Source organism: Girardinichthys multiradiatus, chromosome 14 (assembly GCF_021462225.1).
Source record: "Girardinichthys multiradiatus isolate DD_20200921_A chromosome 14, DD_fGirMul_XY1, whole genome shotgun sequence".
Taxonomy (NCBI): domain Eukaryota; kingdom Metazoa; phylum Chordata; class Actinopteri; order Cyprinodontiformes; family Goodeidae; genus Girardinichthys; species Girardinichthys multiradiatus.
The window spans coordinates 32650565-32678481 of NC_061807.1; the positions used below are offsets into that span (position 1 = coordinate 32650565).

The following is a 27917-nucleotide window of genomic DNA, read 5'->3' on the forward strand; positions in this document are numbered from 1 at the left end:
TCTTTAATAATTGAGTTTATTTAGACAGTGCTTATTCACAACAAAATCATCTCAGGGCACTGTACAAAAAAGCAAACAAGTGCAGTTCAAACCAAGTTGGATCTGTTCTAGATTTTTACTTCAATACAGAAATGTGATAACCTGTTACATGTTAACATTTTACTAAGCAAGACATGTATGAAGTTTATAAATTATTGGACACCAAGAATAAGTAAATTAAACTGTATAAAAAGCAGAAATTGTCAATTATCTTGAAAAAGGGCTACTTGATAAGCTTTTGGTTGTTAAATGTATTTGTTCAGCTTTTTCCTGCAAAACATTTTGGCTAGCTTAAAGATTTTAATCATGGTGAGAGTCTATAGATTGATGCTGAACAGTTGCAGCTTATAGAAAAATTAAAATGGACTGCACTTTCATCAAATAACCTAGTACTGACCCGAAGAAGTCACAATCTAATTTGTGCACCTGACCACATTCACTTTCGATCTTTACACATCATGAGAGTTTCAAAAGGCTTGATCAATATTCCATAAAAGCTTCAAAATAATCTGGAATCTTATATTGATGTGGAGAAAGCAAAAACAGTTTAGTCTTTCCTGGAAATAAACTTTGCATTCTTACATTAATGTCAGATGCTCCATGAACCACGTTACACAGCGACCCCTATAAATCCTCACACACTCCCCTATTGCAAGAAGGCTGTTTGAAGAATGAGTTGTTACCCTTCAGGATGCTTCCAACAGAAAACCTTTATATGCTCTGATTATAATTTATGTGTTGAGAATTTATTTGGTCAGGCAGTTTATCATAAATGTGAAAAAATGTAATTTCCCAGGAAAATTTATTTTATAAGTAACATTTTTTATGTTGTTTCAGCATTTACCTGAGAAACATTTTGATGTCATTTTAATTATTAGGAAGTATTTCATTCTGTGCTGTATGTGCTTTCGGTAAAGCCTCTGAATTCTTCTGACTCTTTGAGAAAAACAAGTCAGCAATATGAGAAGTAACGTTTACAAGAGGAAGTTTTAACATTCACAAATTTAGCTGGATTGTTACAACAAAAGTGCTACATAATTCAGAATTTTGTCGTTTTTATATGGGGGTACATTTTCAAAGATTCAACAAAAAATGTTGCACATGTTAACTTACATTTGTATAAATTATCTAAATAAATCCACACACCAAGAGATTGAAAAGATTTACAGTCTCTCAACAAGAAATGATAGATGATGTATTGATTCTGGTTCAAGCAGCACGTTTTAACTGAAAGTTAAAGATAAATACGATATATGAAATGTTCACAAACTCCGCTTTAACTCTGCTCATAGCTGATCTGAGGCCTGCGCCATGAAGCAGGATTAGTGGCTTTGCAAAGTAATTTCAGAATAGTTTAGGTTTCTTGAAATCAGGAAGCTGGTTCACTTCTTGCCTGGGTTTATCACCATGGTAACTAATACTGGAAACATAAAAGGGTCAGTGGCAGGTTTAGTTACTAGATTAGAGATCAACACATCTTAAAGCAATGTGCCCTTATGGATTAATGCTCTTAGAGAATGAAATAAATGAAGAAAATTAGGTAAAACGTAAATGTTATTGTTTTATGCCCTTCAATTTTGACCATATAATGAATTTATAGATGAGATTGATGTGTGTGATGCAAATGAGAAAATAGAAATTTGAAGAGGATAATTTCCATTCTATATTAAGCAGAAAACTAACAGGCTAATTACAACTTTTTTTTCCCTAGCTTTCTTTCATGATTGTGATTGGTCCTCTAGGTCCACCTATTTTCTGTGAAAATATACTCAGAGAGCCTTAATTGACTCGGCAAATAATAGCCAGCTTTATAATTCCTCTCAGGGTGATCTGTTGGATATTATGATGTTTTGATTTGGTTAAGCCAGACATCTTAAATAATCTGTGTATGTTGAAGCTGCTTCACAGCACAGGACTCAGCTCAGCCTTCTCCTCTGTCAGAACTCATTGATTGTCATTATCAAAGTACTGATTTGTTATCAGAGGTTTTTTATTGCTTTCACAGTGACCACAGTGTTCACCTCCCAGGTATCAATAAAGCTGCAGTTGGTTCATAAAATTCTATTCAAATGTTTGCTACACTAAAAGAGTTTCACTCAGTTTGCAGCTCGTGGAGCCAGCTGGCTGACTGTTGCATCATATTGAGGACATGTTGACATCGTCATTACTTTTTTTTACCCAGCATGCCTTTGGCACCTTTAGAAACCTCTCTGACTTCTGCTCCTGAGAGATTAGTGTTTCTATGACAGTTATTCCACTAATACAATGAGGGGATGCAAACATTTGCATTTAACATATCCATCACTATTATCATCACCATCCCCAGATTAGTGCAGAAAACAAGTACACGTGTGCTTTGGATGTTTGTTTGTATAAATGTGTGTGTGTGTGTGTGTTTGGTACCTGTGTCTGATGGGTTGCATATTTGGATTTAGTGTGTGTGTCTGAAGCACTAGGTGTTTGTGTAGTGCGTATTTATATGTGCTGTTATGTGTTTGTTTGTGTGCCTGGTGTTGTGTTGTGTATGCATGTGTTTAGTTGTGTCAGTCTCTGTAGTGTTTGTGTGTCAGTGTTCGTTGGGCATGTGTCTGATGGTGTGGAAGATCCAGTCCATCTTGGTGCTCCATCCACCATGATGAGCATCGTTCATCTGTTTTGTGAAGTACTCCAGCGCCTCCTGCTGGCTCTTTTCTGGGGGAAAGAAATAGAGTGTGAGACAGGAGAATCCACAGCTGAACAGTGGTGTCTAAGGTCAAGTTTCTTTTATATTGTTTTCTGATCTTTGGATTTCTGCACTAAAAGCATCTTTGATTTTGTAAAATAAAAGTTGTTTTTCACACCGATCTGTTGCGTTCTTAGTCTCGATCCACTAATTAAAATAGAAAGGTTGGACCAATAATTAATCATGCAGACTTTGATTTTACATACTTCTCACAACAAATACCATGTTCGCGAGTAAAAAGCTACATTAACTTCTTTCTTGTGTAATAAATATGATCGCTACTAATCTGAAAGACTTACGTTCTCATGATTAATGGAGGATTTCGTGCATATAAATTGTAAAAAGAAAAATTACACAACCAGGGTATTTTATGTCACTTTAGTCATTCCTGCAAGCTGTTTTGGGTCATGGTCACATGTAGGATGGAAATCAATAAAGCCAAGTTCAAGCAGCTAAGTTACTGCAGAGTGTTACTCCGGCTGTTTGTAAGTAGATTTAATCTCACCAGCCATTCTCATAGAGATACAGTAACTTTCAAGACCACTGGGTGGTGTGGTCTTTGCTAAAAACATTAATGTTCTCCAAAATAGATTCGCACAAGGGTTTTCATCAAGGTTATTGACAGAGCTAGCCAAAACCTAACCTAAGCACGCATTAGAAGTTCTTTTTTCGGTCTGGCTGTATGTCCTGCAAGATATTCCTCCTATTCTAGTACTGACATCAACAACATCCAGGCTAAACCAGACTGGGAGGTCATTCCAGCTAGTTGTGGGATTAAAAATTTTCCATTTTTCACTAATGCATCATCAACCCCACAGCCTGGACCAGGTCCAGTCTCATAATTTCTTTCCGATGTAGCAATATCAGGAAATCTGAGATGGTCAGGTTCACAGTCCAAGTTGTCCTCTTATGTCAAAGTTATTCAGGTTGCTTTTTTGGTCCGCAGCTGAGTTGTCCTAAACTGAGCCGTTCATGATTTCTCCAAATCACACATTTACGTGCTTTATTATATTTCTGTTCAAACTTAAGTTTTTCCACTTTTCTCTACCAATCTCCTTACTCTCAGCCTCCCTCTTTCTTGTTTCTCTTCCCGTCTTTTCACAAGTCTGCCCTCCCATTTTACCTAATGCAAGGGTCTTCCTAAGGTACGCAATATCATCAAAGCTCTGCAGTTCAGGCATGCCGCAGCCCAGCATGAGTGAGAAGAGGTTGATGAAGAGGCTAGCGTGCTGTCGGATGGCCAGGTAAGCTTTGTAGCACATCTCCTGGAACCTGCACCATAGATGGGTAAACACAGGTGAGACTGGCTCAATAGACAGACAGTGGAAGCAGCTGCAGACAGACGAGGACCAGGTAAGACCTCTCAAACTCCTTTGTCTTAGTTGACTCCTGAATGCCTTTACTGATGACAATGAGGAAGTCCTGAGTCAGCACGAAAGGCACACGTTCCCTCTTGTAGCCAAACTTTTTCTTCTTGTGGTCTAGGAAGTGACCGAAGTCGATGTGAAACAGCTGAAGGGAGAATAATAAGAGTTAGGGTGAGGAGCTATGGGAAGAAAAAGTTAAGATAAAAAATATGGGGTCCACCTGTCCGTTCTCCTTCACCATGATGTTGGAGTTGTGTCGATCTCCAATTCCCAAGATAAATGTGGCAACGCAGTAACCTGCACATGACCTGGTGAACAGGTCAATGGCCCGATCATACCTAAGGTACAGGTAAGACAAGTGAGACATATATATCAAGTACAACAGGTGAAATACTGGTGGATACAGTACAGACCAAAAGTGGATGAGCTTCAAGTCACCTCTTGAAGCTCATCAACAGAATGCTAAGAGTGTGTGGAGCAGTAATCAAAGCAAAAGGTGACTTTGAAGAACCTAGAATATAAGACATATTTTCAGTTGTTTCATGCTTTTTTGTTCAGTATATAATTCCACATGTGTTAATTCATAGTTTTGATGCCTTCAGTGTGAAGCTACAATATTCATAGTCATGAAAATAAAGAAAACTCTTTGAATGAGAAGGTGTGTCCAAACCTTTGGTCTGTACTGTATATAACATGTAGACCAATAAGCAGGTGGAAGGAGTTCACATAGACAGATGCATGTGAAATAAAGCATACAGAACAGCCAGATGGAGCAGGTATACAGATGTATTAAGTTAAACAGATAAACAGTTAGGTCTACAATCAGATGGAGGAGTACTAACGCTTCTCCATGGTTCTTGTCTTTGATCCAATGGTGAAGCGTGTTGGAGTTGAACTGCAGTGCCCCCTTCAAGCCTCCTTTGCACTGAATCTGCATGATAGTGTAACTGTTCTTAACCACCTCAATAAGACCCACACGGTCCCCGATGGACAGGCAGCCGTACGGCAGCATACTGCAACACACAAACACTCCAGGTTAGCCACGAGTGATTGATATTACTTCCTCCGATGAAGTCACCTGCTCTCACCGCAGGTCCAGGCCTTGGTTCTGCCAGATGTTCTCCATGATCTTAATGATCTGCAGTGTCAGCATATCTTGACGCAGGTCTGCAACGCAAACAGAGCCCACTACATTATCCTCAATACCCTAACTCAATAACCTAGCTCCTCCTTTAGCACAGTTTGCATTCTGCGGTGAAACATGAGCTGGTTACCGTCTCCGTTCTTGAAGATGATCTCATTGTTGGTGAAGAGTAGCTCAGACATTATATCGGGATTCTCCCAGTTTAGCCATAGGGGGCGCTTCGCTGAGGACATGATCCTGCACTCCTCCAGCCTGCAGGCATAACAACTTGTTTTACAGCTGTTTATCTAGGTTGGTTTGCGACCTACTATGTTGGTTGGCTGGTTAGGCATATGGGAGCATTTAGGGTTAGATTTGTATTTGTTGGCTTAATTAATTGGTAAATTGCTTAGTATGTTACCTGAGGTTTCCCAGCTGGTGAACTGGGTTTAGTGGAGAGACAAATCCTTGCAGAGACTCCATGTAGTCTGGACGTGACATGTGTTCAACCAGGAACTTCATCTGAGTCTACCAATAATAATAATAATAATAATAATAATACAGTGACATGTCAACACTCAGGCATAGGAATTGAATAAAAGAAAATGTTGGTTTTTGTTTTCATACCTTTTGAGTCTCGTCCTTCTTCTCCTGCTTCAATGTGTCTGTCAGATTCACCAGTTTGTCCATGGCCTCCACCTGCACACATGTTTCTGTCTAAATCACCAAACTCTGTTTCTAAATCCTCCATGAATGCAGTGCATTCACTGGACATCACAAGAGGATGAGTAACCTTAACACTATCTCTTCCCTCATTATAAGCTCATTGTATCTTTTAAACAGAAATCCATTGTTAACTTGAATGATGCAACCTACAATAATCATCCCGATGAATTTGCTGGACCCCCACAGTCTCATTGGACAAACAGAATTACACCCATTTAATTTTTTTATCAACATGACTTTTGGACAGGAGAAGATCAGGTTTAATGACCTGTAATATTTATTTACATAATTATTTGATTTGATTTAAATATGCCTATGTCATGTTTTTAAGTAACATCTGAATGTGAGCGTTAGATGCTTTATTACCTTCTCCTCTGAGATTATCAATAGCTTCCATCTGGCTACCCCTTTGAAAATCTCCTGGATGTGCCCCAGTTATCTCCCAAGACACCACTGAACCCATGGGAACCTCACTTTGATACCCATGTTTATCAATTGTAACCCTGGTCAATTCAAGCTAATACAGATAGAAACAAACATTTCATTCCAGATGTTTGAGGACTAACCTGTGTGATTCAGAGCCTCACCTGTCTGTTAAGGTGTTTCAGGTACATGCCGCAGGCTCTGCAGAAAGCCTCCAGCAGCAGGCCAAACCTTCTGGAAACTGTCTTGTTGTGCATTTCTGACCTGTGAAAACACTTCTTCTCAAATCAAACCTGAATGTACAGGTAGCTAACACACGTGTTTATTACAATTCTACTCAGGTTAACAGCAGAACATTTACACTGACTTCAGATGCCAGAAGAAGAAGTGTCCTATCCTCTGATTGGTCAGAGCTTTCTTGATGAGGAATCGAGCCAGAGGATTGTCCAAGTACATCTCATACTTTAACACCTGCAGACCCAGAGATCAGGTTTGCATTCACAATGTACTAAAGAACACAGATGAAGTGACAGTTTCAGGTCACCTGTACAAGCTGCAGCAGATACTGTGACAACTTGTCATCCGTCAAGCCCTGCACCAGACATCGCAAAGCAAACTCTCTGACTATCGGATCAGGAAAGTTACAGTCCAGCAGCTCCAGAGCTGACTCAGGCTCCATCAGATGCCATTCCTTCAGCAAACAGTACATCTGAGGAAGACGAAAAGACATGTTGAACGTGGGTCAAAACAAAGAGTTCAGAGTAGGCATTATACACAATACCTTGACCATGTCAGCATTTTGTCATGTTACAAGTTTGACACGTGAATGTGTTTTAATCTAACCAAATTTAACCCATTCCGGCTGCATATTTAGGGTTGTTGTCCTGATCGAAAGTGAACTATTTGCCCAGTCTCAAGTCCTTTGCAGCCTTTTACAGGTTTTCTTCCAGTTTGCCTTTTAATTACCTCCATCCATCTTCCCATCAACTCTGACCAGCTTCTTTGTCTCTTTATGCAGTGCCCCCACTACATGATAATGCCACCACTGTGTTTCATGATGGGAATTCTATGTTTTCTTTGGGCAGATGTATTATTTTTGCCACACATAGGGTTTTGTATGCAGTCCAAAAGTTCCAAATTTGGTCTCAATCTGACCAGAACACTTTCATTCAGTCATGGCTTTCTTCTTGCCACTCTTTCATTAGGCCCAGATTTGTAGAGCACACAACTAATAGTTGTCCTATATGTAGATTTTTCCACCGGAGCTGCAGTTCTTCTGGAGTTATCATGTTACCAATACATTGGAAGCTGTAACATGACAAAATGGCGTAAATTAAAGGGTGTGAACACTTTCACTTTTGGAATGTACTGTTTGGGAGTTCAGACCCTGGCCTTTAATTTGTTTTAATACTTGAATAAAAGCCCCAAAACCAATGCACTATCGAAAGCAGTGGTGGGTATTAACTAGTTACATTCAATCATTTATATTTACTTAAGTAACTTTTTGAAAAAAAAAAGTGCTATTATGCCATTTGGAGGTCAAGGGAATATAAAGTAAACAGTAAATATTTTCACTGAAAGTACTTTGCACTGTTCTAACATGTTTATTTCACCTACTGTAAGTATTGGTGTTGAACGTTTTCTTCTGTGTTTATTCTGTCCGAATTTCTTACTTTAATACTCTGATTTATTTTTACTCATTTTGCATTTTATTATTCAAAGCACCAGAACCTGCAAGTAATTTTATAATTTTTTTGTATGAAGAAGGTTCGACTCCCGGCCGGGGGTCTTTCTGCATGGAGTTTGCATGTTCTCCCCGTGCATGTGTGGGTTCTCTTCGGGTACTCTGGCTTCCTCCCACAGTCCAAAAACAGGACTGTTTGGTTAACTGGTCTCTGTACATTGCCCTTAGGTGTGAATGAGAGTGTGTAGGCACCAGCTTCCCCCCGACCCACTATGGAAGAAGTGGTAGAAAATGACTGACTGACCGTTTGTATGAATACATCATTTTCATAAACTACATCATCTTAAACCGTACTACTCAAGTACTCAGTACTTTAGTAGGCTATTCACCCAATACTTATTTACTGTTACTTGAGAAATTGTTTGAATGACTACTTTTTACTTCTACTTGAGTAAAAATATATCAAGGTAGTGCTACTCTTACACAAGTACAACTTTTGGCTACTCTCCCAGTGTTGGTTTTACTGTTACTTGAAGGCAGCTATAGTAAGCACAAACATGGAGCAATCATTATAAGGGGTCATTAGATAAACAGTCTACTCAGAAACGAAACAGAAAGGAAAGAAAAGACCAGCACTGAGTTTTAAACTTGCTGTTTATGTCTATAGTTCGTTGCTCAAACATCAGTTATTCAGCCACAGGAAGGGCAGTGAAGGCTTCATTTTCTTTGGCTGCTGTGTCTGAGTGGAAACCTGGCCTTGTGCCTTGAGGTAGAGCTGCTCTCTCAGCTGGGCTGCAACTGAATTCTGTATCAGATTGCACTTGCTCTGTTAATAATTTAATACGTTACAGTCTGGATACGGCGGGGTTTGTAGGATCTTTCCTGATCGTGACAATGAGTTTATACCTGCGACACTTCGTCTCTGGAGTTCCATTTGACTGAAAGAAGCAGCTTAGGCAGAGACTCTGGGATGTTTAAACAATAATGTCTGCAGAGAGATGAACAGAGACAGGGAGACATGGGCAGGCAGAGACAGACAATAAAGTAATCAGCTAGAAGCAGCAACAGGTATATCACATATACATATACACAAAGCACCAAATTAGAAAAAAAGCTGGAATGAAAAAAATAAAAAAGAATTTCTGCATTTGCTTGATTTCTTTTTTAATACGCATCTATTTCATGCTACAAGATATTCTAAAAATGTTGAGGTTACTGTGGTTAATGAACAGGTAAAAACAACGATTAGAACAGTTGGTGTTTTGATTATAATAAAGGTTTCATAAATGTAGTTCACTTAAAAGGCTATATTTTTGAGGAATGAAAATCCATCCATCCACCCTTCCCAGATCAGGTCAATGAGACAACAGTCCCAGGAGGGAAACCCAGATATCTCTCTCACCATTGACAGTCTCCATCATATATAGTTTTTTTTCAGTGAGGACTGGGCCTTCCTAGGGTCTACTTCTATGGGGATGTGCCCCAAAACAAACCCTATCTCTAAGAGTGCGCACAGCCACGCTATGGAGGAAGCTCATTTCAGACACTTGTATCCGGGATCTTAATCAGAAAACAGCGAGCTTCAATTTTTTTGCTCAGCTCTTTTCTACTACAGAGGAGCATAGAAGCATCTGCATATTTGCTCTAGTCCTCAATCCATCTATCTCCCGCTTTAACCTCCTAAAACCCATGACCGAAACACAAAAATGCTTAAACACATCTGACTGAGAAAAATACTGTCTCCCCACCCAGAAGAAGCAGTCTATCTTTTGTTGAGAACCCTAACCTCAGACTTTGAGCAATACATGACTTAAGGACGCCAAAAAAACAGCATCCTCTGGAAAAAGTAAGGATGTATCCCAGAAGTTCACTAAGCAGACACTGTGTTCTCTCTAAGTATGCTTTACATTCTTGCCCATAAACAACCCCCACTGGGAACAAGTTTGACTTTTCGGGGGAAAATTTATAACTGTTAAAGATTAATTCGTGATCTTCATTAGGATTAACAATGAATCTTAGTGAAGAACTGGAAGGGGATTGGCATATTTCTGCCTCTGTGTTTCAAAATATTTAAGGAAACTACACCTTAAGACTGCAAGCCTCAGTTGGACAACTCTTATCTCGATTCAGTACTTGACACTATGTCAAGAGCTGTCCCTCATCAACAGCTGATGGAACGACGTTATTACTCTGTAAATCCTTTGGTAGGCATTATAGTATTGAGGTTCCAAAGCATAGACTCTTCATAATTTAGAAACATAGTTGGTCCTTGCATGAATTACAGATTCATGCAGGAACCATGAAATTTTTTTAACCTGGACTTTTCAAGCCAGGCTTGGTGATGGCATGGGATGTTATTTGTTGTCTTGCCAAAGCCCATTTCCACCATTTCTTATGGCAGCATTAATGCAGAAAAGTACAAATTGCAACATATGCTGCCTCCAGCATGTCATCCTCTTTATGGGCGTTCATGACATTTTCAACAAGACAATCAAAGCACTGTATGCATCGATTCCAAACGGACAGCTGACAAACAAAAACAACTAAAACAGATGAAAAGCGTCCCGCTACTGGACTTATCTGCCTGTAGTTCACGAAAGAGAATGTGAAATGAATTTATAAGACCAACAATGGGATGAGGAGGATCTCATATTGTTAGGCACCATAAACCCGTAAGAAGGGAAAATGTGATGAAATAATACCAAAAGTCCTAATTACAAACATTACAAATTAAGCAGAATGGTGCATTAAAGAAGGGACACAATTAGTTATGATGCCAACAGTTCCTAAAATGTTATGAACTCAACCATCTAATCTGTATCTAGACATTTAGCTCCCACCTTACCTGTGTCTCCAGAGGAAATCCTTCTCCTGCTCAGAAAGCTCATACAGAGGGTCTTTGGAGCAAAGAGAGCGAAGCTGCTCTGCATCGGTGGCTGAAACACTGCTATCGCAGGCCAGACGGCTACTCTAAGTCAGAGATACAAGGACAAAAACAGGGTTTACACACAAGAGAAAAGCTCTCTGGGGGACTGGACCTACTGACCTTTCAGTGAATCTGCCTGAAGTCCTCTCCTGGGAAAATGTTGTCCTAAATGCTTTTCAATTTTGAATTATCTTTCTTTCTGCGGGAATCGTGGACTTCCAATTATTTGAAAATTGATTCTCCTTTCCAGATTGATGAGACGTTACAAGTTATTCTCCAAGAACATTGCTTAAATGTTTCCCTTTTAGCATTGTGTTAGCACACACCTGTATGCTTTAGACCAGAAAACTGCTAAAACCCTTTAGAAGTGGTCACTTTAACAAGTTCATTTGACTTGCAGCACCATGCTGCTACTTTCCCCTTTGTATCCAGGGGTGTTTTTAGTTTTTCATTAATTTCTTTTTCATTTTGGCTTCATCTTTGTTTACTATATAATAACAATGTGGAATCTGCTTTTTGTACATTTTCAAATGTAACAGTTTTATGACCTGGTAAAATCCAGATAATATGCAGATCAATATAACCATGACCTTTCCCCATGACTGTATGCGACTGTTTTCCTATCATTTATAAAGTGATAATAGTTAACATTGTTAACATATTTGGCCCAAATGTTCTTTTAATGGTTACTGGGCCCTTCAGTTGCTGGACCACTCAAGGGTATAGAAAACCTTAGACCCTAATCCGTTTAATACAGTGGCTTGCAGATTTCATGGACATCGTGGATCAGAATTTCTACAGAATTTGACATCAGTCTCTCTGAATTCTGTTTACACATGTCAGTCTGTGAATTACCAGTCCATGGCAGTAGTTGTAGCCCAGCTCTCTGCTGATGGTCCAGTTAGCATGTTCTTCAATCTGTTGCTCATCAGGAAACATGACTGTCTGGTTGAATCGTGAGAATTCCAGCTCAACGCAGGGGGTCTCCTGCAGATCACAGTGCCAATTGATCAGGTCAGCCATCAATCATCATTCACTCTTTCTCCAGTTGTCCATCGGTCATTGTTAAGTCATCGATTATTACTGTGACTGATCAGACATTAGTCCACTCAATCACCTGGATGCCAACAGTCACAGTTACCTTGTTCGGGTTTGAGCCAGCCACTCCGATGGGATTTAGCAGGTCTTCAAGGCCATGAGGGACAGGCCAGAGACTCAGAGCCATCTTCCCAGAGACAAGAATATCCATGTAGTCAAACAGGCTGACATTACCCCAGGCGAGAGGGCAGTGCTCCTACAGGAAGTCAGAGAGAGGTGGGTCAGGTAGATCAATGACTAAACAACTAAAGTTACCACTTACCATGTGCAAGTCTCTACCCTTTCCTACCTCCTTGGCTCCTTTCCTTCCCTTCACAGAGCAGATAGAGAGACAGAGTCTTGCTGAGCGAGGAAGATCCGCCAGGTATATGTCGTAGGTCAGCCACTCGTTCCACCTGAGCATAGGTATGTAGAGTTAGGTGAATAATAGCAGGATCAGACAGGTGTTCAGTGTGTGTTTTCAAAGTGTATATGTTGAAGCATGGTGGGGTGTGTTACCTGGGGTTGGAGCAGGGAACTCTCTGTGTGTTGACATTTTCACACAGTGGCTCTCCTCCATGATATATACCTGTCCTCACATAGATCTACGCACAGACAGACACACAAGCACATGAGAACGATACCCGAATGTCAGACAAACACCTCCCATCAAACAGCTTGGTAAACTTAGTGAAATTGTATACATTAAACTGCTTACACCTTCACTCCCTTTGTGTTTGTTGTTTTAATGGCAGCGTCTTCAAAAGGTGTCCATATAGGACCTTAACCTCCACAGAGACACTGCTTAAAGTAACACACAGGCTCACTACTACTCACTACTGCTTTGAGACAAGAAACAATCTCAGAGAAGTAGAATCACAACAATGAGCTTCACATGTTTAAAGTACCTTGACTGTGAGTGATCACATGTGACGAGAACATGAGAGGAAAGACACAAAGACAACCTGAGGAGACAGAGGAAGGACACACAGCGGAGGACAGATTTAAAACTGAGGAAAGAATATTAAGACAGACACCGAGGACACTGAAAGGAAAGGTTCAGGGTGTTTGACAAAGATTTAAATAACATCTTGTTTGTCAAGAATCTAAATGGAACAGATGAGAACTTCAATGCTGAATAAATGCTACCCAGAGTTAGCGTGTCCATTTAGTTTTTAAACAGCATGCCAAAGGAAGTTGTGTCTCATTGCCCTGGAATACTTTGTCTACATTTCAACAATGGATTACTCAGAAATTTAGGGGAAATCTCAACATAATGCATATTGATCAACATTAAAGTTAGAGGAAGTAACACCGGATTCTTAGAGACCAGCACTATTTCAGCACAAAAACCTAATACGACCACTCATTGAGGGACTTGTGCCTCATATTTAAGCAAATTATTTCTCTAACCAGTGTTAGGCAGCTAAGAAAAATTTAAACTGATATCACAAACCATTTGATAAGAGCACATTCCATCAGACATGGGTTTTATATTCAGAGGTTAATAGACTGGGGTCAAATAAGCTTCCTGCATGTTGTCCACTGACTACTGAGCAGGAACTTGACTTTACTTCAACCAGTGGGGAGGGGTTCGGGACATCAGCCAGGCAAACATCCCAACATTTGAAACCTTAAGACAAGCTTTTTATCTTTTTATTCCTTTAAAATCCTATTATTTTGTACTTTTCACTTTGGTAGAAGTAATATGATGTAATCACAGTCAAAAAAGTATAGGTGTTCCTTTTTAAAGATATTTTTTCAGCACAAGTGGCCTTTATTTTTATTTTTTTGACAGTAGGCAGACAGGAAAGAAGGGGAGACATTAGGCAAATGTCGCCGGGTCCGGGACTCGAACCTGGGACGGCCGCTTCGAGGACTGTAGCCTCTGCATATGGTCGCGTGCTTAACCCCTACACCATCAGCACCGCACCAGGTGTTCCATTTTTAGTCTGACAATATATATCACAGATTAGTACGTGTATATTGTACAAAGCAAATGTTACAATTTGTATAATCTGATTCATTTCAAACATCAGTCAATGCTTTTTGAGCTAGAGTGAATGAGTTAAAGTGTTGAATTATTGTACGGTCTTTTATAATCTTTGGCTGGGCATTAACAACATCCACATCCCTAACGGATGTAGAAATATTACCCAAAACATAATTCTTCCCTGCAACAGTGAGCTCTGACCTTTTCAGTTTTCAGAATCCTTGATCCTGTCAGGAGCTGAAACTGATGGTGAGAAAATATTTTTCTCTATCTCTTTGATAATTTCTGCACCTGCTGTCGTTGGGTCGAGGACAACTCTGAGACAGGTGCAGAGATAACTTGAAACTTCTTGCATTTGCTTCGATACTAGCATGTATTTAGAGCGATCGGCTTCACGACCTACGTGTAGAAATGAAATGTATAGAGCACACAAAAGATAAGCAAGAAGAGGGAGCATGTAGCACTGCTTTGTGATTTTCTTCCTTTGGGTTAACACCAGGGGCAAATACAATGCTGACACAGAAACAGGTTGAATAGATTCAAATGAAGAACAGATACTGAGGATAGAGTGTTGGACAGGAAACACTCAACAAAGCTTTTAAATGTCCCAAATATTGACAGAGCAAGAACATAGGTAAACACTAGACAAACAGAAGACAAGGACACGGTGATAGACTCAAACTGTGTGCAAGCTTTAAATGTTGACTTTGAATAAAGTAAAGTTGACTTAGATTATGGATAGATAATGAGAGTAGACAGAAGAAGTATGAAAAGAAACAAAAGACAGGTAAAGAGGGAAGATTATTGGACGGTGGTCAGCAGATGGGTACCTTATCAATGTCCCGGATGTTGACGTTGACGTAGGTGGCGCAGAGCAGTCGAACCCTGAGCAAAGTGTTAAAGGCCCAGAGGGAGCGAGGAGGAGATCCATCAACTCCTCCTGGACAAGGAGACGGCTGGGGCGTCCTTCGACTAAAACACAGACACCTCATCAACTTGACACCTGCAGCACCCCTGTATCTGCTCCTTATTGGCCGTGACATACTCCAACTGACTTTTACCTGTAGGAAGGAGTGACAAAGCCCGAGGCTGGAAGCTGAGAGTAGAGACTGTCTTTGGAAACAAGCATTAGGTGAGGAAGACGTCCAACGATGATGCAAGAGCGTATGTACTGCAGACAGAAGGGGGGGGGGAACAGGTGAAGACAAGTTAGAATAATCGAACAAGTAGAGAAAAACAGACTGAAGAGTTTAAACTTATTACCTTATACTGACTGAGGGGGAAATTTTCCAACAGGTACTCATCACAGCCACATACCTAAGACACACAGAGACACCTGTGAGTTACATGGACACAGGTGACAGAGGGAGAAGTGGGACAAGGGGACACAAATAGGTGTAGGACAGTTTAGAGATAAAATAAGAAAAATAAGAGAGATATGTATACAGGTTAATAAATGGGTGGGTCGGACAACCAGGTATACCTTGAGAATGTACTGGTCTTGGTTCTCCTGGACCCTGACTGACAGGTGGATGGACAGTCAGACAGGTGTGCTGGTAGGCATGTGGATGAACAGACAGGTGGGCAGGTAGATTGACAGAAAGCTGACAGAGATAGTTGAGACAGCCCAGTATACCTTAAGGATGTACTGGCCCTGGTATTCTTGCACGCAGAGTCGGAGCTGCTGAGGGGAGAGGTGCATCGATCGGCTCTTCTTCCTGATGGACTCTGCAATTAGCTGCTCGGGTAAACTGTCATGGCTCACCTGGACACAAAGGTTACGAGCGCCGGAGAGGAAATGAGTGCTTTATGCTTGAGATTCTGTGCCTATGTTTGATACTCTTATTTTGAAGTAAGAAAGGAAGTAGTTCTTGAGATGCTATGTTGGGCTGGTGGACTCGCTTTATTTAGTAAATATTCAGAGTCCTCTAATGACTTTTTTTCAAAAACAAAGACTTGGGACCAACTTGTTTTTGGGGACCTGAAGATATAACCGATGTGTTTTTACCTTCTTTTCGTGACTGATTAGAGTTTTCCTTTCCTACAGCTTTTATTCCAACTACATTTACATAGTGAATTTGTAGACAGTATAGTTTAGTAACTTCAAGCTACTTTTGAGAGAGCTAATGTCTGCTCAATTTTAACAGTATTACAAATAACACTGATGTATTGAAACAAAGTTTTTTCTGTATATTGTTTTACAAATCATTGACCAGCTGCTACATTGTATAGCTGTTTTCTTTGTCTGGCATGAAGTCAAAGTGTCTAAAACCTTTAAAACAAAGATGTTGTATTATTTTGGGCATTTATTACACAGATTAGCCCAGAATTTGAATTGATTAATGTTCAAACCATGCTACTTTCCTACACGTCATTAAAGAGGTGATTTGACACTGAATTAATTAATCTCTTCCTAACACAGAGGTTGAAACCTCAAACTGTAAAATAGAACCTCTTTTCTGTAATATGTGCAGCCATCTTGTTATCTGCTGAACGTCTGGCTCTCTCTTGCAGCCTGCAACCTTAGTGAACCACAGGCATGTTGAGACATTTTACTTTTCACCCAACAGAAAAAGATCAGATTTTTCAGTTTGCCAGTCACAGACCAGGACCAATCACAGACGATTCTAGTCAACAGTTGATTTGTTGGTGTCTTCATAGTAAAAATCTCATAACAAGAATAAAACTGGTTTACCCCCAAATCCAAATAATACTTTAAAGTCCTAAACACTAAAAAGATTTACCTTTAAAGTGTATTTCTGCTTAGAGTTTGATGGAGACATAATCACCCAGATGGTCACAATAAGCCGTCCTGCAAAAAGACATATTCACCTTACTGAAGCCAGATCAGACAAACATATTTAGCTGTGATTTAGGAGCTGTCTCATAAAATAGATTAGATTATAGTAAGATTGACAGGAGTATAGAAATCAGTTCAGAGAGAAGTGAGACAGTTAAAGACTCAGGTCCTGGCTCAAAGGTATCAAGAACCCAGCAGAAGAAGTGGTTCAGGACCTTTGTCCAGCTTCCTATAGATGTGTTGTGGCAGATGCGGACTGGACTCCACGTTGGGGGGGTAAACATAGAGTGCCTGGGTGTGTGCCCCACCCCCCTCTCTCTCCTCCATGGCTTCTCTGCACACACTCAGTATAGAGCGGCGGAAGTCCTGAACCTCTGGGTCCTTCATCATCTCAAATTCACAGACTGGCATCCCAATGGCAAAGCCTAAAAGGGACACGAAGTATTAGTTTGGAAGACAAGATAATTACCTTAGTGATGACATCAGAGAGAACTGAGGGGCAAGTCCTACCAATCTCTCGGTTTAGGATTTTCTCCTCACGGTTCCCCAATGGCTCGATGACCTTTAGGATGGGGTGAAACAGTCGCAGGTCACACAACCTCCGCGTCTCATCATAAAACTCCTCCCTCTCAGCCTCCTGGGTCACGCCCACAAAGATGTAGCATGACTCCTCCTAACCAATAAGAGAGCAGAGGTGAGAGCTTTACTTCATCACAGGTAGAAGAAAGAGAAACAGTTGCATACCTGCAGCAGGTGGTAGAGAGGGTACTTCCTGGCCTCGATGAAGAGCTGCTGCTTTATGCTGATGAGGGGAGTTTCTCTCAAACACTCCAGGCTCACCATCATACCTGTTGAACAGATACAGAGATTAACTATATGTAAAAAAGGCAAAGACAGTAACACACAATCAGATGATCCAAGTTTATTTTTTAGCCTGAGGCAGATATATGTAGCACACTGGTTAAATAGTGCATAGTTGCTGGATATCCACAATAACACACAGAGAAAACAATAAAAACAGAAAAAAAGGTATAGACGATCACCATTGGGGAGGCAGCAGTCCACCAGAATCCGCGGGGGCATCAGATGGAGCCCCCATAGCTCTCCTGACGACGGCCTGGGCACCATGGCAACTACCAATCACCAGCTGCCACACCTCAGCACAGGGCTACCTGGATAGACCAACACAGACAAACAGTGTGGTAAGGTGGATTTAGCTGTTCCTCCAGCTGACTCCAGAAGTTTCATTGTATGATGTTGAGTCAAACTCACACTAGCAGAAATGTTTGGAAGTTTCCTTTAAACACAACCAAATATAGTATTTCGAAAACTGAAACGGTGCTAGAACACAATGAAACTTAAAGGCTGGAACCCACTGCTAGATGATCTTTTGAGCCATTTAGTGCTACTGCATCACCTAAAGTGCAGACAGGTAGGGATAAACAACACGGTGAGCTGAAAAGTTTAATAAACAAACTTACAGCAAGGCATGAGGCAAAACAAGCAGGCACAGACGTGTTATATATATATATATATATATATATATATATAAAACACAAAGTAATGCATAATTGTGTCGTGCCAGGAAAGGGATACATGGGGAAACGATATATAGATTTTTGATTGCAAAAGATGTTTTCCTTTAATCTGATACCAGAAAATACTGGTAGAAATAGCCCTCAACCTGAGTATGATTGGATCTCTGTATAAATGCATCTATTCTGTGAAGGGTTCAGAGGCTTTTAGTAGAACCTTTGTCAACAAACATCTTTAAAAATCAAGGAACACATCAGACAATAGTGCTGTGGTCCTTGAGATGAGTCTTGTAACAAGACCAAAACTTTGAACATTTTTAGGTCGTTTCAGTCTTTACTACATTTTACTCGATGTAATCTCTGGATCTTTTTTTTTTCCAGAACTACATCCTGTTTTTACTACAACTTGTGAAACTCATGACTGCAGTCAAATGCAAAAAGTGTTTAACGTTCACTAAAGCTGCAGGAGAGAGCCAGACTTTCAGCAGATAACAAGGCTGAAGATATTACAGTAAGACGTTTTAAAAAGTTTGAAAATTCAGATTTTCCTTAAACATTTGCAGGAACACCACCATTATTATGATTACAACAATTGTTTTGAAAATATTCAGGCATTGATTTAATCTTGGTCTTGACTTGGTCTCAGGCTAGGTTATTTTAATTAAAACACTACCAGATAGGTCAAGGATAAAATTGTGGAGTATTTTAAAGCAGCAAACAGCAGTAAAAAAAAAAATAATGTCTCAGTTTTGACAGGAAGACTAGTGAGAGTTGATGGGAAGATGGGAGGAGCTAAATCCAGGAGGATAATCCTGAAAGTAAAGCCCTTAGAGGCAATAAAAGACTTGAGACTCATGCTGAGGTTCATTTTTCAGGCGATCACACAATGGAATGGTTATAGTCCAAGCATAATCAAAAGCTTGTAGCTGTAATTGAAGCAAAATGTGGTCCTACTCAAAGAGACTAAATACAAATGCACACCCACTTTTCAGGTTTTTCTTTGTTTAAAATGTTGAAAATCATGTATAATTTTCCTTTAACTTCACAATTACGCAGTACACTGTGTTGGTCTTTGACCCACTATCTCAGTAAATTATGCTAAAGTGTATGGTTCCAACATGAAAAACTGAAAACATTTGATGACTTTGCAGGGCACTGTTTCCGCATGAAAACCATTTCCCTTTAATCCAGTCAGAATTCTGGCCCAGAAATATAATCTAAAGTAAATTTTACAACAAATCATAAATCAGAACATGCTAACCATGTACACACAGAAACACAGCTGACTGACAGAAAATGGAGATGTGAAAACGTCTAGTTATAGAAGCCAAAGATAAGAAAAATCGTGACTTTTCTCAGTGAAAGGTGGGCATGCCAGCATCCGGGGGTAATATTACGAAGTATCAACATTCATGGCTGACCTGAACATGTGTGAAGGTACCATTGATGCAGGGTGGGAACATGGATATTTTGGCAAGACATACAACCATTAACGTGAGAAGTCCAGTTTATTTTTTGTAAGATGACACCCAGTGCAAAATAAAAAGAAAGTGACTTTTGGCCAGATCTTTCTTCTACTGAAAGAATTGAATCCAACTGCTCTGATTTATTTAATTATGTCAACAGGACTTTAAGCACCGTGAGTCTTTTCCCACAGCTGATGAAGGGGAAAATGAGTAAACAGTTAAACCCAGGTCAGACTTCCTGGTTGGGTTGTAACATACTACCAAACATTATACAAGTTTGTTCCTCAATCCAGAATAAAAAAATATAATCTGAAAAGCAAAGCTGGAAAGTAAATATGAAACACTATACCAGGAAATGGGAGTGATTTTTCATGTTTATGCACGTTCTGGTTTTTTCTACATTCTTTAAAACAAACACGATACATTTATTACAACTGGTTGTTTTCACATTTATCTCATGTTACTTCAGTTTATTAATAAACAAATTTCTAAAGATTCTGTTTTTGTTTCTGCTAACATGTTTATTCCTCGTGTTTGTATTTATACAGAATTCACCTTCATACTGTACTCGTCTTTGACATCCACCCCTCTCAAAACATATCAGCATGCCTTATTGTCTCAACTCTTTGTGTTTTTAGGACGAAGCCGTCAAACAAAGGAAGGAAGTAGGACACACACACACGCACACACACATACACTCAAAAACACACTCAGGGAAACAAAAGCAGCTGTGTCTGTGTGTGTCTGGTCTGTGTGAGAGGAAGTCGGCTTCCTTCCTTACCTCTCTTCCTGTTGACCAGCTGATTTAAGAGAATAAGTTCTCACACAGAAACCTTATTTACAATTTACTTGAGATATGTAAAAAAACAAGAATGATGTCATCAACAAAACAGATAAACTGAACGCTTAAAATATACGTCTGGACAGATGGCATGAAATAAAAAAGAAAAGTAAAATGTATTCCTATTGTTTATGCTCCGATAAAGAAGTTAGAAATAAAACATGTAAAATGAAACAATGAACTAAAAATGTCATACAGAAAGTTTTTATATTCTTAAATAATACCATATAAATACATAAATAAAACTGCAAAATAAGGAACTCAGTTTGTACAACAAACTGAATTTGTTTTTAGATGAAACTCAATATTTTAACAGTAAAATTTAACTTCCTGACGTCATTACAAACGTCAAGTGATTAATAACCTACCTGCGGCTGTCCCTGCATGTTTTCTTAAAGGTAAACAGGAAACGCACGCAGAAAAAAAAAAATAATAATAAAAAAACTCCCCCCCCCCCCCCCCCCGCCGCCTTCATCCAGACCTCAGACTCTAAGATGGTTACCATGACAACAGCAGCGCAGCATCCGCGAGGATGGAGCCCACAGACGGACCCACGGACGGAGGACACATGACAGGCGGACTGCCTTTGTTCGGTTCATGAGTAAACCTATCATTCACCTGAGCGCGTGTCCTCCGCTCCCATGGCGCGTGCCTTCGCTCATAGCGTCTCCGTGTCCGCGTGTCGGTTCGCTAGCCTGTCTTCTGTCTTTGTCTCCACCTGAACAGTTGGACCCGCACGAAGAGATGAGACACCGCGGGTGGACGTGTTTTTTGTTAGCCTATCGGTTTATCTGTCAATTATTCTGTCAAACGGCCAGTCAGTCCTTCTGTCTGTCTGTCAGCGGCTCCTCTGGTTGACCAGTAGCAGCGGGAGGCAACCGGTTTCTCGCCGGCAGCCGCAGAACAATGTGTTTGAGAAGGAGGAGGGTGGATGAAGGGTTAGGGGGTGTGAGGTATGGGCTCATCCTGTCCTCTCCCTATCTTAAAGGGCCAGCTACCTCACAAAGATAGGAGAGAGCTCACCCTGACAAAGATAAGGAGGACCAATTGTTTCGGTTGAGGTAGATGTTAAATAAATAAAAAAAATAGATTTCCCAAATCAGACCAGCGTTGTAATCTGCACTCAGTTTAATATAATTCAGTAAAGGTTTGACCAGTGTAACAATTTTAAGCTGGTCTTAATCTAATGTTGCCCTAATTACAATTATCTTGGTGTTTTAAATAATCTCTGTTCTGAACAATCAAGTTAAAATTTAAACAGACGGTATTACAGATTTTAAGGAGATTTGGAAATTGAAAAACAATAAAAGAGTAATCCAGACTTGCCCCAAACTTTAGTTCAACTCTATTAACAATTATTCTGCACAGCCATATATTATTGCAGTGGTTACACAGACGTTGCGCCAAATCATTACTGACTGAACATGTAACATGTTTATGTTTTGTTCTGACTTCATCATAAACTATCGCTGGAGTTTTATCCAGGTTGAAATACTTGCTTAGAGTGAGAACTCTGGTTTCAGAAAATATCTTTATGAGAGAAGCTGCTGGTCAGAGATCAAATGCTAGCTACACCTAAATACTGCTATTGACTCATGCAGGTGCAGAGTGACAGTTAACCAGTAAAAACACATTGATCATCCCCTGCTGCTAAAGTCTCTTGAGGAATTCTTAAGAAAGTGGAGCCACGTTTCTGTCACTGAACCAAACGTCAGCTAGATATAGTCTTTTCTATAAAGCAGAGTTTTTAAATCAGTATTTTAGCACATCATTCTTGTTGCCACAGTTACATGCTGTTTACCAGTCAGAGACACACACAGATATAATCTTAATCTGTGTTTTCCAGATTGTCTGTTTACATTTCTGTATGTACATGTGCAGGGGGTGGAGCTTTCTGGATTAAAGATTACAGTGTCTCTTTTCTCTGCCTCTGTGTACTTATCCTCATTATTATGATGAGTACTGTATCCCAGAATGCAGTGAGGGTGCTTATGTCACAGCCATCAGGGATGTCATAAAACAACAAAAACTACAAGTGCCAGCCAGGTTGAAACTACTGTGTCAGTACCTGTTAAGTGGTTCCCACTTTTTTTGGGCTTACACTGCAGTTCCCCCCACTTGAAAAGGCAGCTTGCTTCAATAGGACTGAACTGGATTTCACTCAATGACCCAGAAACAATTTTTCTTTTCCTCCTTTCCTTTATTTTTAAAGTTCACACGTGGTCACAATAGGTGAAAAACCTTAAACACAAAGAAAACATAAAAGGGTTAAGCAAAAACCCAATAAACCACATTTAAATATGATCAAAATAATTAGCCCTTTAAATAATTATAAATTATTCTTGAAACTAAGTATAACATCCCAAATTAAACACCCAAAAATCAAACAAATATATTTAAAGCATTAAATATCAGTTTCTACATTTATTCAAGTATAGTCTGCAGCTCACCGGCTCCTTCCTTTCCTTGAAACACACTTTCTCAGTCTTGCAGCGTCCATCTTCCAGCATCTCTCTCACACATTGTCAGCAGCTCATGTGTTAGAGAGTACCTTCAAACAATTCATTTAATCATCTCCACCTGGAGAAAACAGGATGCTGCCACCAGGGTGGGTGACACACTCAGACCTGCACTCAGCCAGAAAGGGGCGGCGCCTGAAGCTCAGCTCAACAATACCATTAGAGTACAAATGCAGCATAAGTTTTGTTATGCAAATTAATCAGTGAAACTTTGGCAATTAAATATGAAGATGTTTACAAAAATAGTAGAAGTAGATGTCAAAGTTGTTTAATGAGGGAGAATATTAGGACGTCTCACTGACAGGGATCAGAAATGTCAATTCTTCTAAAAAACACTGGATAGTAATAATGACACAAATGTTGATGAAAGAGATCCTCTCTATCAAGATGATTCCACACTACTTTAAAAACTTGGGGTTTAGTGTTCACTAATCCTGTCAGGTTTGATTTCACAGCATCGCCGAGGGTTTGGGATAATTCCCATACTGAAAAAAAGTTGAAGATCAAGAGACACTTTCCATGTTAGGTTTCAGTAAAAACTCCAATCAAACCCTGAAAATTTACATTATTCCTGTTTCAGCATGAATTGTAACACAAAAGGCTAAAATCTGGACGCAAACCATGGCACAACCTCACATAATCCTTATAATTTTCAGATGGATGTAGACTGCAGACCTTTTTATAAAAATTCAGTACCACCAATCAGTGTTAGGTAGTAATGGATAAAGACTTCGACAGACCAAACTTGCTAATTGAATCTGCAGATAACACAAAAGATCCTGTAAAAAAAAATTAAAGCAGACATGAGCCGGCTGGGTAATTAGACTTCATTATTTTATTACACCATATAATTCATTATCATCTTTTAGCAGCAGCAACCAGTGCCATTGTCAAATTGTCAGTCTGTCAAACATGTTACCATGACAACAATGTCAGCAGCAAGTTCTAACTCAGATGTTTGATTTTACCCTGTGTTACTAAATGAGTGTTGTAAGTCAGACAATGGACATGTAGTTGTTTTTCAAAATAGTACATGTGTCATTAATGTTTCAGATTTTCTGTTTTCACTATAGTTATGTTTGTTTCATTCAGTTGTTAAAATGTCATGAATAAGTTGATTAAAAAGAAATCTAAGAAGGCAAATCTAAAGGTAGAAAAAGGTTGTTAAAAGGTAGTTGTAGGGTGTTCTGTGATTTGCAGTGAAATGGGTCACACGACAGTTTTTGTAAAGGGATGGTTCAGATTTTTTGGCTTTGTGAGGTTATCAGTAATAGTTCCTTAACATACTCTAGACAGATGCTATATTGCTGTAAGTTTATAGAAATAAGATAACCTCAGGTTAATGGAAGGCTAACAGCTGGTCATTTTTGTTTGAGCTAATTTTAACCATCTAACTGAAAATGAAAGTTGTCATAGATGTGGGAGACAACACAGTTATAGTGGTAATTCATCTTCTGCACCTTTGCATGGCACTTTGTTGCTGTTTCAAACGCTATTTGTGTCACTAGGCAGAATTAAGTGTGCTGCGGCTGCCGGCTGTATCAATATGCCTAATCAGGCTCTGACAAGAGTGGAGTAAACATTTTAATTTTACAACAGGCTGTACAACAACGTCAAACACAGTATGTTCCAGTGCTTTTCCAGGCAGCGCTAAGAAACCTAAACCATGGTGACCCTTTGGATTTTACTTTATCTGTGGATTTAGTTCCAGCTGATCTTCACATTATGATGAGAAAATAGCCAAACAAAAAATAAAAGTAATCTGTAAAGGTGTAGTTCATGTTTGCTTAAATAGTATTGTATCCCACTAGTATTTGAGATCATCTAAAAGTTAGTCAGATGGTTGTTCATCTGACTAGCTGTTAGCACCTCACCATCCTGAGGACTTCTTCTGTTTTCTACAAACTCACTGCAATGACATTTTTCTACTACAGGCAGGGGAACCATCATTGCCCAGTTCATCTTATGCTACATGTGTCTAAGAAGCGATCACTGTAACTGTCATTTGTTTAAAATATTAGGATGCTGTGTGTCCTGTTGTTGAGTAGATGTTGTGGCTCAGTGCTTTCAGGATGTGGTTCTCTCTCTCCAGCTGCAGGTTCTTCTCCTGTAGCTGTCTAAGTCGTTCTCTTAAAAGCTCCACCTCCTCACGCACCACCAACATCAGGTGACTCTTCACCAGATCCTGTGGACAGAGACAGATGGAGACATGTGGGAACAGATGTAGACAGGTAGGGAAATGTGTAAGATATCAAAACAGGTGGGGATAAACCAGAAAGGGCAGGAAGAGAGAGGTGGGGACCAGTAGAGAGAGGCAAAGATCGGTGAAGATAGAAAGTCAGCGTGTCTTTTACAAAACAGCTGCATGAAGTGTCAATCTGAATCTACCAGCAGAGGGTGCTGCTTGAACCTCAGTCAGAAAGTTACCATAGTTACTGTTTATGAACAGTCATCATGACAGATTCAACAAGGCAAATCAATGAACTGTAGCTTTTAAAGTAATATTCAAATAGGTGACAGACAGGTCAGAACATAAACAGGAAGACTCACCATGGCCTGCTCAATTTTACCATCAATGGCCAAAAGACCGGAAGAACTGCAGAGAAACACACAAAGTAAGATACATGCAGGAGAGGCAAACATGTCAGACAAAGTAGTGGGAAAAAGATGCGTGGGATCCAAATGAATGCACCCCCAGTGCATACTCAGCCTGTACGATTTTTCAAGACCCATAGTGCCAATCAGAAGTTTACATACACACGCTATGGGTATAAATGTCATATTATGTTGGGTTTTTCATGATGCATTTGAACTGTTCTTCTTAGAAGGGTAGAATGATTACACAACCTACATCTTCACTGTTTTAAAAAAAAAAAAATAATAAGTTTTAAATTATTGTGGATTTTCTCTAATCTAATATTTATATACACAAATATGTATCATAAAACTCCTACTTATATTCTGATGAGCTTTAATGGCAGAGCTCTTTTAAATAGGTTGGTTTCATTGCACATGTATTGTTAGCTCCTGGGCTGTTGTATCAGTGAAGCACGTGATAAAAACAATTGTGACACAAAAAAAAGCATAGTTCGATATAAAAGTTTGCAAGTCCAAAGTTGCACGGAAATTACATCCAAGGGAAAGTCTCCGGTTATTCATTGTGTGAGCGTCAATAATAAACTGTTCAGGTAGAAGCCAAGTTGCGTTAAAAACAGCATTAATATGGTGAAACGGTGCATTGCTGGTGGTGGCAGCAATAATACGACAACACTATTTTCTTGTAGTGAAGAGGATCCGAGGTGCCTGGATCAGAGCTGGAAAACTACTGAGGGACAGATGGACTGGTCCCACCAAGCACAGTCAGTTGTGATCGGAATAGTTTTTGGCAAACTGCTTCGAGCAAGAAACCTCTGAATTAGCAAGAGAAATGATGTCAGAGGTCGGGATATCTGACAGACGAAGGAGAAAGTTGAAGCAGATGTTATAGCCAGAATGTGCAGTGCAACTGATGTGAAAAGATTGTCAAGAAAAGGTCGTTGCTGCTGTTGGTAAATGGATAAAGGCTCAGCAGGTGAGAGCACTTCCTTGTCACAAAAGTACATTTAGATATTACATTTAGATTTATAATGAAAATTCAATATCACAGGCACTTTAACATTCTTACTTGCTGTTTGAAAGAATTACCCTGATGGAACATAAGATTGTGTCCCAGCTTTTACCCAGAGATTAAATGAAATTTGTTAGCATCATGAAGCATGTGAGGAATTATAAACCACAGGATGTTGGAGTTTTACATCAACATGGGAGTAGGGTAACTCCTGCTTCAAAATTGACAACTTCAAGCTTGACTAAAATTGGAAGCTGTCATTCTAGGCAAGTCAAATACTTTTTTGACAAGTGTTATGGTCAGACAAGAGAAAGATAAAGTTATCTGGCCGTAATGACAGGATGTCTGTTTGAAGAACCTAAGAACACTACACCGACTGACAAGCATGGTGGCATCAAACTGTGAGCTCGTTTTAAAGTCTGTGGCACTGTTGCAGTGCACAAAGTAAACTAAATAACGAAGACTCCAAATTATTCAAACTGCTCTCACATAAAAAACTAACTGGTTAAAAATTGCACTTACGGGTGCTTAAACAGGATAATACTCCCAAACACACATCATAACTCATTTTGGAATGAATAAAACAGTCAAATATTGAGTCTCTGGAACAGCCTAAACCTTAGCCACAATGAACATTTATGATTAAAAGTGGTATCCTTCCATGAAACCAACCATTTCCTTTAAACAAACTATTTTGCACTTTTATATATACGTTCATAGTCAGTAAATTAGAATATCCGTTCTGCTGAGGCTCGTTTGTCAGATTCGGTACCTTTCAAAAATAACAACCTTTAAGCAGGTATTAAACATACTTTTCATTTAGCCCACATTTCTCTGTTAGTATTTTTTTATTGGTCTGATGCAATATTCTAAACTTAAATGTCATGTGGCAAAAAATAATATAATTAACACAAATAAAGGCTTAAAAACAACCATGTGTAATTAATCTATATATGTTTCATTTGGAAATTAAATGTTCATAATCTCAATTTGCATTTTATTGCATTATTTTACAGAACATTTTATATTGCATCCTATTTCAAGTGGTTGTTGGTTTTTTCCTTGATAT

General features: G+C 39.4%; 1 protein-coding gene across 2 annotated transcripts; it reads right to left on the reverse strand.

Moving 5' to 3' along the window:
- Window positions 1-27678, reverse strand: LOC124880409 (phosphatidylinositol 4,5-bisphosphate 3-kinase catalytic subunit alpha isoform-like). 2 transcript variants are annotated; one of them, XM_047385507.1, is made up of 30 exons: window positions 25792-27678; window positions 23173-25426; window positions 22791-22963; window positions 17924-18052; window positions 17625-17728; window positions 17391-17553; window positions 17096-17305; window positions 16825-16892; window positions 15717-15845; window positions 15344-15397; window positions 15142-15251; window positions 14911-15052; window positions 12607-12692; window positions 12398-12503; window positions 12152-12304; window positions 11866-11997; window positions 10930-11054; window positions 8991-9072; window positions 6945-7109; window positions 6768-6871; window positions 6565-6664; window positions 5879-5950; window positions 5673-5779; window positions 5403-5524; window positions 5217-5295; window positions 4971-5141; window positions 4349-4466; window positions 4122-4273; window positions 3885-4033; window positions 1-2730 (listed from the first exon to the last, which is right to left on the reverse strand). In XM_047385507.1, the coding sequence occupies exons 4-30, from the start codon at window positions 18006-18008 to the stop codon at window positions 2606-2608; spliced, it is 3213 nt and encodes a 1070-aa protein (XP_047241463.1). In that variant the 5' UTR covers window positions 18009-18052; window positions 22791-22963; window positions 23173-25426; window positions 25792-27678; the 3' UTR covers window positions 1-2605. The 2 variants fall into 2 exon arrangements, with proteins under 2 accessions (XP_047241463.1, XP_047241462.1); XM_047385506.1 differs by lacking the exons at window positions 22791-22963; window positions 23173-25426; window positions 25792-27678 and adding an exon at window positions 21341-21670 and having other exon boundaries at window positions 2589-4033.
- Between the last annotated feature and the right edge of the window lie 239 nt (window positions 27679-27917).